The sequence below is a fragment of the Neolamprologus brichardi genome, chromosome 7, assembly GCF_056152115.1.
Source record: "Neolamprologus brichardi isolate AB-2024 chromosome 7, ASM5615211v1, whole genome shotgun sequence".
NCBI lineage: Eukaryota > Metazoa > Chordata > Actinopteri > Cichliformes > Cichlidae > Neolamprologus > Neolamprologus brichardi.
Genome location: NC_142110.1, coordinates 50,206,430 through 50,218,982, shown reverse-complemented (window position 1 = coordinate 50,218,982; position 12,553 = coordinate 50,206,430). Strand labels below are relative to the sequence as shown.

The 12,553-nt window shown below is 41.0% G+C and overlaps 1 protein-coding gene and 1 pseudogene across 4 annotated transcripts in view; both read right to left on the bottom strand.

Annotated features, from left to right (window-relative positions):
• Nucleotides 1-173: 173 nt before the first annotated feature.
• Nucleotides 174-2,529, bottom strand: LOC148102209 (uncharacterized; annotated as a pseudogene).
• Nucleotides 2,530-6,680: 4,151 nt separating this feature from the next.
• ptpn13 (protein tyrosine phosphatase non-receptor type 13) overlaps nucleotides 6,681-12,553 on the bottom strand; it is a 53,198-nt gene continuing 47,325 nt past the window's right edge. For all 4 annotated transcript variants that reach the window (XM_006789084.3, XM_035906936.2, XM_006789085.3 and 1 more), the window contains 11 exons: nucleotides 12,251-12,416; nucleotides 12,098-12,154; nucleotides 11,898-12,001; nucleotides 11,735-11,790; nucleotides 11,544-11,641; nucleotides 11,305-11,453; nucleotides 11,130-11,220; nucleotides 8,995-9,332; nucleotides 8,379-8,594; nucleotides 8,234-8,296; nucleotides 6,681-8,126 (listed from right to left, as the gene is read on the bottom strand). In XM_006789084.3, coding sequence (XP_006789147.2) covers nucleotides 8,049-8,126; nucleotides 8,234-8,296; nucleotides 8,379-8,594; nucleotides 8,995-9,332; nucleotides 11,130-11,220; nucleotides 11,305-11,453; nucleotides 11,544-11,641; nucleotides 11,735-11,790; nucleotides 11,898-12,001; nucleotides 12,098-12,154; nucleotides 12,251-12,416 — 1,416 coding nt within the window. In that variant the 3' untranslated portion in view covers nucleotides 6,681-8,048. The remainder of the gene's footprint in view (nucleotides 8,127-8,233; nucleotides 8,297-8,378; nucleotides 8,595-8,994; nucleotides 9,333-11,129; nucleotides 11,221-11,304; nucleotides 11,454-11,543; nucleotides 11,642-11,734; nucleotides 11,791-11,897; nucleotides 12,002-12,097; nucleotides 12,155-12,250; nucleotides 12,417-12,553) is intronic.

Here is a 12,553-nt window from a genome sequence, read left to right as displayed (position 1 = left end):
GAGCTTCTAATCAGGCATAAATATTGACAGAAAATGTATCAAAGGAAATACATTGATGAAAATCAAAGAAGAGAAATATTTATTTCACGTTCCATTTTCCTGAGAACTGACTGGCTGTGTTCTTCAAGTACTACATGCTACTTCGTCCTGCTAGTTAAACCTGCTGTCTGTTGTCAGGTCTCCTCCTGTTTCACTGGCATGTATCCATCACCAGAGGGCTCCACTGACCTGCCTGTAGACATCAGAGCAAATCCTAGTGGCTGGAGTTGCAAAGCTGGACTCAGACTTGGCCAGGCAAGTTCAAAGGCAGTTGTGGTAAGAGAGAGCAGGGAGTATAGTAAAGCACTGGAAGGATGAGGTAGAAACAGGAAGCGTGTAGATTCAGTGGCCTTGGCATCTGCCATGACCTCATCCTGACCTAGCTGCTCTTCTTCTCCACCGCTTTATCCACCTGAATCCAAGCTGGGAGGCTCCAGGCGGTTAGCCTGCTGCTTCATAATCAGAACAAACCTGAATAAACTTCCCAAACACACCTCTGCTCCTTCCAAACAGCCTCTGAAAAACTGCCTTTTGTTTATTTTCTCCCTCATTCTCGTCCTTGCCCTCAGGCTTTTCATCATGCCTATCAGTCATGTTGATGCTGTCTCCATGCTCTCTTTACTGGCCTCTTCACAGCTGCACATGCCTGAATCTAGATTCGGGTGCCTAAATTGATCAGTGTTGAGCCTCTCAGATTTCTCGTAGTCTCAAATCACCTACACTGGCTCACTGTAGCTGCTGCTGCCTTTGAGAAGAAACTTTAACATCACTTTTTCTTTCTCCCTAGCTTCAGTCCCATCTTTACTTATTTACCCTTCATTTAATTATTAACGTCTGAATTCAAATCTTTTGCATATGACTGCCTGAGGTCTGGAACCCACTAAATGTCTTTCCTTTGCTCCAGCCTCTGCCCTGGCAAATAAATTAAATCACTTCTGAAAACTTCTCCTGTAGCTGTGATTTTTATTTAAATATTTAGGATAGGATTTAGAATTCAACTTTATTGTCATTACACATGTATACATACAGGGTAATGCAATACAGTTTGCATCTAATCAGAAGTGCAAGAGCAGTAAGTGCAACAAGAGCAGATTGTATACAAGTAAGTTAAGTAGAGAGCAAATATACAGATGTACTGATATATACAGATACATGTAGTATAAATGGTGGAATAGTTATGAACAGATTATGTACAGAGAGACCAAATATACAGCTGAACTACAGACAAATGTACAGCATACAGATGTTCTATATTGCTATACAGACGGGGCAGATATAGAGGTTTACTATGAACAAATATACAGATGTGCTACATATATACAGATGTAGCGTGTGGATAAACAGATCTACAGAGCACTATGAATATATCTACAGTAGTGGAAGCGTAGCTCTCTGAACAGACTATAATAGTGAACAGTGTACGCAGTGTAAAGGAGACTATACTATGTCAGTGTCCTAAAACTATAGCATTAACCAATGTGAGCATACAGTGAATGTTGAGAATGAAATGATCATGGTCACTGGGAGGAGGAGTGTAGAAGGGTTAAGTGAGTGTGGTCAGCAGGAGACTGAGCTCAGTAGGGTGACAGCTGTGGGGAAGAAGCTGTTCCTAAACCTGCTGGTTTTAGTCCGAAAGGTCCTGTAGCACCTTCTGGAGGGGAGAAGCTGGAAGCGTTTATTGACAGGATGAGAGGAGTCCCTGAGAATGATGTGTGCTTGGCGTAGACATATCTTCTTACGGACCTCCGCAATGGCAGGAAGTGGAGTCCCTATGATGCATTGGGCGGTTTTCACCACCCACTGCAGTGCCTTGTGGTCAGCAACAGAGCAATTCCCATACCAGACTGTGACACAGTTGGTAAGGATGCTCTCTATTGCACAGCGGTAGAAGTTACTCAGTATGTCAGTAGGTGGTTCTTCTTCAGTGCTCTCAAGAAATAGAGGTGCTGATGGGCCTTCTTGACTAGGCTGGAGATGTTAGTTGACCAGGCCAGATTCTCAGAGATGTGGGTCCCCAAGAACTTGAAGCTGGAGACCCGTCAACAGCTGTGCCATTTATGTAGATTTAGATGCCATTTATCTTCTCTCTCTTGAAGTCCACAATGAGCTCTTTGGTTTTGCTGGTACTCAGGAGCAGGTTAATGTCAGCACCACACAGCTAGGTGCTTTACCTCTTCCCTCTAGCCAGACTCCTCGTTGTCACCGATGAGTCACCGTGGTGTCATCTGCAGACTTGGTGATGGACTTGGATCCATACCTAGGTTGGCAGTCATAGAGGAACGGGCTCAGCACACAACTCTGTGGAGTGCCAGTGTTGAGTGTGATGGTGGTAAAGCAGTTATGGCCTGACCTAACATGCTGGGGTCTGTTGGTCAGAAAGTCCATGATCCAGTTACAGATGGAGTTGCTGATTCCAAGATCCACAATTTTGGTGATCGGCTTGGAGGGAATCACTGTACTGAATGCTGAGCTGAAGTCAACAAACAGCATTCTTGGATAAGTATTGCATAAATATCTGAGTACATATTGCAAGACACTACATTCTCAGATCACATCCAGTGTGTGCTGGAAAATTTGCAACGATTCTACAAAAATGTTCCACATGGTTAGTTTTTTTTTTCTTCCTACTGGTGATAATCCAGTGGGACTCCAGTCACTCCAGGCTCCCTTGTGGTTCCACAAAACGGACTGCAAACAAACTGGTGCATCCATGACTGATCCTGCTGCTTCCACTGCACTTCACTTCTGTATGAATTGATCTTTTCATGACAGTTCACTTTGGACAAAAAGGGAACAGAGGTGACACTGACTTCTGGCTTCGCAGGATGATTCCTCTTAACAACAAGAGCACGCACACAGTTTGTTTTAGGCCACCATGAATAGCTAACATTGTAAATCACAGAGCCAGTATCTTATTCTGTAGCTTACACTCACTGTGACAGGATGGCTCATAGGAGGTCATTACACTCTGCTTCATTTGGGTCCAGTTCAGAGTAAGGGACAACACATGGAAAGACAGAAACTGGAAACAAATGTTTGAAAAAATATTTACTGGTAGAAAACATTCAGTGAAAATAATATTCATTTTTCTGTTTGGCAAACTTCAAATCTGAGTCACCAAAAGCCAATCAGACAAGAGAGTTGGTATAAACAGAGAGAGGAGATGAAGCTTCTTTTAGACAGAGGAATGAAAATATTTGGATTCACTTTAAAGGATAATTCTCTATTTTTAGCACATTCCAGTTTCACTTACTTGCCATTAGTAGGAAACTGTACAGAAGGTACAATTAGCTTAAAATACATTAACACAGAAAAGTAAGAGTGTGATTCTGGCAAAAGATAAAACCTAAAATGTAGCATTTTTAAAGGTCCCTGCTCACGGACCTCTCTGGCTCTTTTCTTAACTGCAGTATATATGCTTGATTATTTGGACTACATTGCAGTGTACAGTTAGACTATGATTGTATCCATGGGGCTTGAGAACAGTTACATTTGTTCACACACTCATTCAATTTCAAAGATCAGTGAGCACTTCTTTAAGGCTGGTCTGGAGACATTAAACTGCTCTAGGTGACAGAAAGTGTTGTAAGGACTAAGAAGACAGTATTAATCCCTAATTTTGGTACACATTATGACAGCTGTGATTTATGTATTGTGTATATTATGTGTTGAGGTTTTCTCTTTGTGACTGAGGTCCTTACTGGCAGTGAGATTTGTATTGAGCATGCACATATGTGCTGTTCCAGAAACGTGATGTTTTTATTGTAGTCACTGTAGCAAGTGAGATCAGGGAGAAATAAAACAGGAGAGATGGAGTGAAAAGATCAAACAGCCTGTCTTAACCCTTAAGGACCCACAGTGACACTGGTGTCACTGCCCCTTTACACTTAGAGACTTGGTTATATATGATTCATTTGATATAAGACCCCCGTAATTTTCATGAAAGTAGAAATAGGTCTGGGCTCTTAAGGGTTAAAGTCAATTATATAATATAAATTAAGAGAACAAAAGGCTAACTCTGTGGAAGGCTGAGATACTCATCACTTCTGCAGATGAGCAGCAGAGACAGCAGAATAAACAGAGAAAGGGTTTTCTTGTTCTTACCATGTCCAAACTAATTTACAAATTCTACGAGACATGCTGTGTAAGTAAATACAAACAACGAAAGTTTGATCTGCATTTATTGAAAGATCATATCCCACAAACTTAGTTTAGAGGGTGCACACTGTCTACACTGTATTTAGTGAAGTCTGCAAGTTTTTGAACAGTGAAATTTGTTTTGTGCCCAAATCATTTTGCAGATCATCAGAACGAAAAGTTATTGGCCATGTTTGCATAGCCCTTTTCAAAAATATGCTTTCCTGACTTTATTGTGTGTCGGGTGGTGGTCAGGGCTATCCAGACTGACAAGTGGGACATTGAATGTTACTTCTGTGGTGGGGAGGGAGCCTGAGATTGTCTAAATTGGGGGTCTGTTCTATAGCAAATGTAGAATTTTTCTTTTAAGAAAGCAAATAAGTTGGTGTTCTCAAAAAATATGATTGTTTGCTTGCAGGACACCAGGAGAGATGAGTCCTCCGTCACAGATGGTGTGGTCAGTGAAGATGGCCACCTTCAAGGTCATTGCATCTCCAGCCCACATCCACTGCCACTGTACTTAAGGGAAGGTAAAGACTTTCTTCACTTACATTTGGATCATCTAAATCCACGACAGTCATTCAGGCAGACTTTCTACAAAAAAGAATATAGATTATAATAGATTCAATAGATATAACAGAGCGGCAGTAATGCTACACATATAGCAGCATTAGTAAAGACTAGGTCAACCTATTCGACTACAAAAACAATGACCCTAATAAAGGACCAAGGTAATTGTAAAAACATCCATCCATCCATCTTCATCCGCTTTATCCGAGGCCGGGTCGCGGGGGCAGCAGCCTAAGCAGAGAGGCCCAGACCTCCCTCTCCCCAGCCACCTCCTCCAGCTTATCCGGGGGAACACCAAGGTGTCAAGCCAGCCGAGAGATATAATCTCTCCAGCGTGTCCTGGGTTTGCCCCGGGGCCTCCTCCCGGTGGGACATGCCCGGAACACCTCACCCAGGAGGCGCCCAGGGGGCATCCTTGTCAGATGCCCGAACCACCTCAGCTGGCTCCTTTCGATGTGGAGCAGCAGCGGCTCTACTCTGAGCCCCTCCCGGATGGCCGAACTTCTCACCCTATCTCTAAGGGAGAGGCCAGCCACCCTTTGGAGGAAGCTCATTTCTGCCGCTTGTATCCGCGATCTCGTTCTTTCGGTCACTACCCACAGCTCGTGGCCATAGGTGAATTGTAAAAACAAACAAACAAAAAAACAGAGAAGTCCTCATTAAGGCCAGGATAACTGGTGGGCTTAAGGGTACAAATCCAATATGCCTGTTCGTGTTAGGCATGTGATTCCCCCCACCTCTGGTATCAAGATAGTACTCTCAATACCAGACACTCTTAAGTTTCAGTCACTCCCTTGATGTGCTGCCATGTAGCATTTGGCTATATAATTGCCAGTGTGAATGGCTTACCTACATTTATTAAGCCTGTCCTTGATTCATTTCATCAGATCTACAGAGAAACAAAAACACCTCTAGTGCATCTGAGATGGTATATGGTATGAGTTATGACAAATGGGCAACTTCTGGTAAACGCCTGTGTACAACAATGACATACAATGAAACTACAGAAAATAAAATGTTGAAAACAAGTTAAATGTTTTGTTCTTGAAATATACAAAAGGGTAAAAAAGTAAAAGAATTTAACGCCTAAGTATTATTGTAATGCTTATAATCAACACTCCCAAAGCAGCTGGTTAGCATGCTCATGCGCAGGCTGGCTCTGATTTGCATAATTCACAATTGAGTAACCATATCTTTCTTACACTGGGTATTGGTGGAGTTCAAACTCTGAAACAAGCCACTCTAGGTCATCTTCCTGGCTGGCTGCTCCTTGCAAAAAAAAGGTTTGAATACCAGGTGGGTGAGGGTTGTGTGCTCACACCCAGATCACCCACATTAGGAGACACTTAGCTGGAAAAGAGCAAAACATAAAGATTCTCTGCAAAGGAACTCTAACAACATTATACTCTGCAGCTAGATGTGACACACTGGTCTGTCAGAGTTTGCAAAATGAGCAGAAGAAGTAAAGTCGAAAGCTCTGGAACTCAACTTTGGTGATAGAGGAGGAAGCTGTGTCTGAAGATGAAGGCCATGATATTAATTCTGAATCTGATTATTATATAGCAAATAAGGGAACTGGAATTTCTCCATTAAATATAATAAAGACAGCGTCAGGGCCCACTAGAATGTCAGTGACTCGTTTGCTAAATATCAAGTCAGGCTTTGACTAATTTAGAATTAGATCCTCATTGAACCATGATCTGTGAGAGTTAAATAACATCCCTGCACTTAATATTGATTGAAATAGTTAGTAACGGCATTAACAATGAGATATAAACATTGGACACTTTTGGATAATTGCCATGGGTCAACAACACAATGGGAAGCCTCTCTTTTACAGAATTACGTGTGCCAATGAAACATTTTAACAGTACGCCTATAAGAAAAACCAGCCTTGAGGCAACCATAAAAATGCTGTCCAGTATGTATTGGGCATTATAAGCTTTATTTTGCATATCTGGGTAACTAAACAGCCATTTAAAACAATCATGAATATGTTTGAACACATAGCAATATTTCCAGAATTGTTTTACAATTATAAAACACTGAATTTTGGCACCACACGGTGGTTAAAAACTGGTAAAAGACAAGCCATCTCTGCTCCAATACCTCCTGCTTGAACTGGATGTAGCGGATGTAGGCAAGTAGATTAAATCAGGGCATTTTAGATGAATCACTACATAAAGAGTATGGGCATACATTACATGAGAACCTGTAAGACAAACATTGCAATGGAGTCATCAGACTGTTAACACAATGTAAGGGCTCGAATGTGTAATCTCTGTTGAAGACCACTGAACTGTTGACTTACTTATACGGTTGATTATGGAATCACAGTTTAAAGAGGTCTGCTCTCTTATCTCAAACTACAGCTTTAATTATCTCTTGAAAAGTCAAAAGCCTCCATAGAGATTCAACATCAAGATCCTTATTATTCCGTAATTGTGCAGGAACTGTGGAGCGCAGATGTAGTCGTTCTAGTAACCCACAGTTATACAAGCTGTAATCTCTCTCCCTCCAGTGGTGTTTATTAGTAAGCAAATAAGGAAAAGACACGTTAGGTTAATGCTTCTACGGGTGATGTTTAGTATGTGATGGCAATCTTTTTATAGACAGAACAAAATGCACACATTTAGGCTGACAAATATTCTCAAAAGTATGCTAAAATGATTTATGTACTTTAAAAAAAAAAAAAAAAAAAAAGACAAAAAAAAGGTAAAATATTTCATTTTTTCCCCAAAAAATGAAACATTCCTCTACATGTTATTTAAAATGTATCCAGTTTAATTTTTCAGGAGATGAATATGTACACTTTTAATTTCATCATTTGCCTCAGGAAGTGAGCAGTTTACTGTATAATAGATTTACATAGCAAATACTGACATAGTATTCTGTCAAGGCATGTTCCAGCATCAAAATAGGCTTCAAAATACATAATATTGTTCCACATAAAATAGAAAATCGCTGATCATATTATAATTATTTTAGGGTATCCAAAAATCTGAACCCCCCCCCCCCCGTCCCCATCAATGTACTCTCGTGCGTGATAATTACAATGACAATCAGCAGTTCTTATAGATGCATTAAAAGGAAATAGCAGCCAGAGGGGGGAAGGGGAGGGCGGACAGGTAAAAAATATACTTCTTCTAAAGGATTTACTCTTGAGCTATCAAATAGATTAAGGCAATAAAAAAAAAAAAAGAAAAACAAAACTTGTAGTGTAATTTGGCAATTCTCATTTTTTGTTTTGCTTTCATCAAAGAATCATCCAGCCTCCACATGACAGCGATTCAGGGTTTCTACTATCCTGAGATGTTTTCTTCTGCTTGAAGGCATCGGAGGACATAGAGGATTACTTGATAGCAGAAAATATACTGCTCCTGAAAAAGGAAAAGAAAAAAAAGAGAGGGAAATGTAAGGGAAAGCTTGGGAGCTACTAAGACGAGTAAATACTTAGTAAATGCTACTAAGCTTAAAACCAAGTCACCTCTGTTTGGACCATTCCTTGTCTCTGAAGCCTCATGTTCCTGACAACATCTGAAATATCAAACTACCAAAAGGAAAAAAAAAGGAGATTAGAAGTGATACTGAAAAAAAGTTATTATTAAATTTATAAGATGAAAAATACTGACATCTGCATCTTTACTGATGAGACCCAGAACCACATCAATGCAGATGAGGGTCCCTGAACGACCAATGCCTGCACTGCAGTGTGTGATTATAGGCCCCGACTGATGAACGTGCCGCATGTAGGATATGAACGTGAGCAGCTGCTCAGGTTGTGAAGGTGTCCCATGGTCGGGCCATCCAGTGTAGTTTAGATGAGTAACAATCTGGTTTTCATTAGTCTGGAAAGAAGGAAACTCATACGTCAATGTGGACAATTCAAGTAGAAACATCTTAAATTAGGGATGTCAAACATAAGGCCAGAGGGTAAGAAACAGTCCAGCAAAGAGTCCAATCCGGCCCACTGTCTGCTTTGGAAAATTAGGAGTGTGTAGATTTTGGACTTTCAACTGTACTTTATCAATAGCGAAAGCTGTAAAACATAAGACCCATCACCCCTAATTAGCATTCACACCACAGTAATAGTCTGATATTAATAAAACTAAAAAATTAAACTTGATGTGAAAAAACATTTTAACTAAAATAAACATACAAACTAAACTACCATGTAAATTTTGACATCCCCGTCTTAAATTATCGGCACAATCGATCTATACACCGATATACACGATATATATTTACCTGGACATCTTTGACCTCGATGACACGGATGACGAAGTTGTCCAGGTGCTGGTCTTTGATAAGTGTTATCTGTAATCTGTCATCCACCATCTCTGCCGTCCTCGGCGTGTCCGGCCAGTACCGCTGACATTTGACTTTCCCCCCCTCAACCTCCTGGGTCATCATTGCAATCACATTGGACTTCTGCTCCCACACCATCTGCCAGAAGTCCCCTAGAGTAGTGGGTAAGGGTCCTTGACAGGCAATGTACATGAAGTTCTCGTTCTTCACCGACATATTAATGAAGTTGGCGTTGATGTAGCCTCCGTCTTTGCCGAGGACAACACGAGTTGTGTCAACTAGAAGAGACGTCATGAAAAGTTTCAGGATTAAAATTTGAATTCAGAGAAAAAAGTACTAAAAAAAAGCCATTAAAGTACAGTAGATGTACTGTAATAAAAGAGGATTTAGCCTCAGACCATGAGAAGAGACACAAGTGCTGTGGTTGGAGCATGAGGGGACAGTAAACATTTTATGGACAACTTTGTGGCTTCAGTTGTCAGTCTTATTTAATAGAGAAAGTTTATTTTAAGATGGGACTACTTTGGACATGACAAGTCTCTACATCTTAAAAGTGTGGAGTGTCTAGGTGTGGGGAAGAGGGAACTGATAAAGTATAGTATAACATATCGAGTGGCAATATTGTATCGATATATCCATCCATCCATTTTCTTCCGCTTATCTGGGGCCGGGTCACGGGGGCAGCAGCCCAAGCAGAGAAGCCCAGACCTCCCTCTCCCCAGCCACCTCCTCCAGCTTATCCAGGTGAACACCAAGACGTTCCAAAGCCAGCCGAGAGATATAATCTCTCTAGTGTGTCCTGGGTCTGCCCGGGGCATCCTCCCGGTGGGACATGCCCGGAAAACCTCACCCAGGGGGCATCCTTGTCAGATGCCCAAACCACCTCAACTGGCTTTCGATGTGGAGGAGCAGCGGCTCTACTCTGAGCCGCTGCTCAGATCAAATGGCCGAACTTCTCACCCTATCTCTAAGTGAGAGGTCAGCCACCCTTCGGAGGAAGCTCATTTCCACCGCTTGTATTCGCAATCTCGTTCTTTCGGTCACTACCCACAGCAGTGACCGAAAGAACGGTCACTGCTGTCACACCCACAGGGTAGGGGCGTAAATCGACCGGTAAATTGAGAGCTTCGCTTTTACGCTCAGCTCTCTCTTCACCACAACAGACGGGTACAGCATCCGCATCACTGCAGCCGCTGCACCAATCCGTCTGTCAATCTCCTGCTTCCTTCTCCCATCAAGACCCCGAGATACTTAAACTCCTCCAGTTGTATCGATATAGGGACACCAAATATTAGCATCTTATTATATAAAATGTCAATAAAATTATAACTCTTTAGTACTAGTATAATAAATCAATTACTTTTTCAATCCAAAATAGCATTCAGCATGCGGGACGAAGTTGGTAAAACTATAATGGTGGTATCAAAGAAAGAAATCAGGAAAGTGCTGTCTATATCAAAATATGGACCTATTTTGGAATTTCCTAAAAAAAAAAAAAAAAGAAAAAAAGGATGGAATATTTAAAATGAGGTCCACATCAAAGTAAAATACTCTTGGGATAATACGAGTATAAGGGCTCATGTCACAAACTGCCAAAACCTGCTGCGAATGGTGAGGTAATCAGCTCAACCGAAAAACCAACCAACACTGGGCACACTTAGTTTGACAAATCTAGGTCCCAATTTAGAGGCAGTCAAGAAATCACCTATTTTATGTGAAAATATCTGCATCCACACAACACTGAGAAAAAAAATGAATAGGGAACTGCATGTTAAAAAAATAGGAAGCCAGGTGTGCGACACTTCTCTACAGTGAAGTCAAGGGTGATGTTGAGGAATGTTTGCGAAAGGGTTGCAATAACTTGTGTTGGAAAAGGTCATAAAGTAGAAAATATTGCAATATATGCTATTGTAATGTGACAATATATTTGAAATTCAATTCTATATGTTGGGTTAGTATCATTATAATATCTTATCTCGTGGGTGATGTCACAGTGGCTACATCCATCGTTCATATACAGTTCATAGTCCATGTTATTAATAGTAATCACATAGGGAACTGCTAGTTTTTCTTACAGGGGACGATATTTTTATAGCGGTTCTTCTTCTTGTTCTCCTTCGTCTGACCGATCAAACAGTCGTCCAGCGGCTGGAGATTCTGAAGATTCTGCCAGAACGGAAAATGGATATTCAGAAAAATCTAATGAAAACTATTGTTTATTCTTTGGCAATGAAATTCAAAGAGTCATACTTCAAACTCCTGTAGAGGCACTTTCTGTTCCAAAAGTCCCCTCATCGTGCGAACCACACTGTTGAGCTTTTGTCCCGTGTACTGGCCTTCAGGGACCACTCTGACAAGGGGCAAAGAGGTCAGCTCGTCCTCTGTGATGATTGGCCCATCTGTGCGGAGACATAAACGAGGGAATTAAAAGTTTTGTAAGTAACTTATGACAATTATTTACATGTATTGTCTGAGACATTGACTCCTACCATCTTTTGACTTTGAGTTCATGTTTTCAATTGGCAGTTCATCGCTTCCCCACGTGATTTCATCATCGTCTGGCTGCCCAGCACTCATCTGCAGGTAGCTGTTGGTTCAACACAAACAGCCAAGAGGTCTTAATATAAATGATGTACAACCTCAAATCTGATGAGCGCACATCTAAAAAGTAAAATCGTACTTTTCATTGTGTGGATCGTCAACACTTTCCTCATTCCATCTCACCTTTCGGGAGTTCTGCAGTAAAAACAAACAAACAAAAAACAAATGACACAAACAAAACAACATCAGAAAAAACAGACTGTTGTTTCTGTGGTTTCTCAAATGGCGAGTTTGATTTGTACCTCAGGAGAATCTTCTGGTAAAGAAGAGCCATCGCCGTCCGTGTCCTCCGAAAGCTCTGTGCCCTGCTCGGTCTCTCTCCTCTCTCCTAGTTCATCATCATAGTCTGTGAAATATGGGAATATAGTTTATGTTGTTTTTTTTTGTTTTTTTTACACATTTATAACTTTCCAGTTCATTCTGCAGCCTGTGTGTGCTATACCTATAGGTGGTATGACAGGACACTGCTTAGTCTTTATGCTACTGTCGCCACTCAGACCTGAAATAAACACGAGCAGGTTGCTTTAGAAAATATTCAGAAAGAAAAATACACTCATGAGACAAAAGTTTAAAAAATACAAGTGCATGATTTTACCAGTATTTCCATTGCACTTGTCGGAGTTGATGGGTAGAGAGGCCAGGTATGTGTTTGGGTTCTGGTCTGGTGGTCTGGATACAATAAGATGCACCAGGCCTTTAGTTTTACGGATGGTGGTGACAGCTTTGGTATGGGACACACCTGTCATTAGCTCTTCATTCACCTACAAGACAGAAAGCCAGTCAGTCAGGGCTGTATACAGTCTCAGAAAATCCAATACTTTCTTTACTTTGTAGCCAATTATTTACAAAATGTTCACAAAAAGAAAATGCTTTTTGTAAATATTTTAAATTCTGTGTT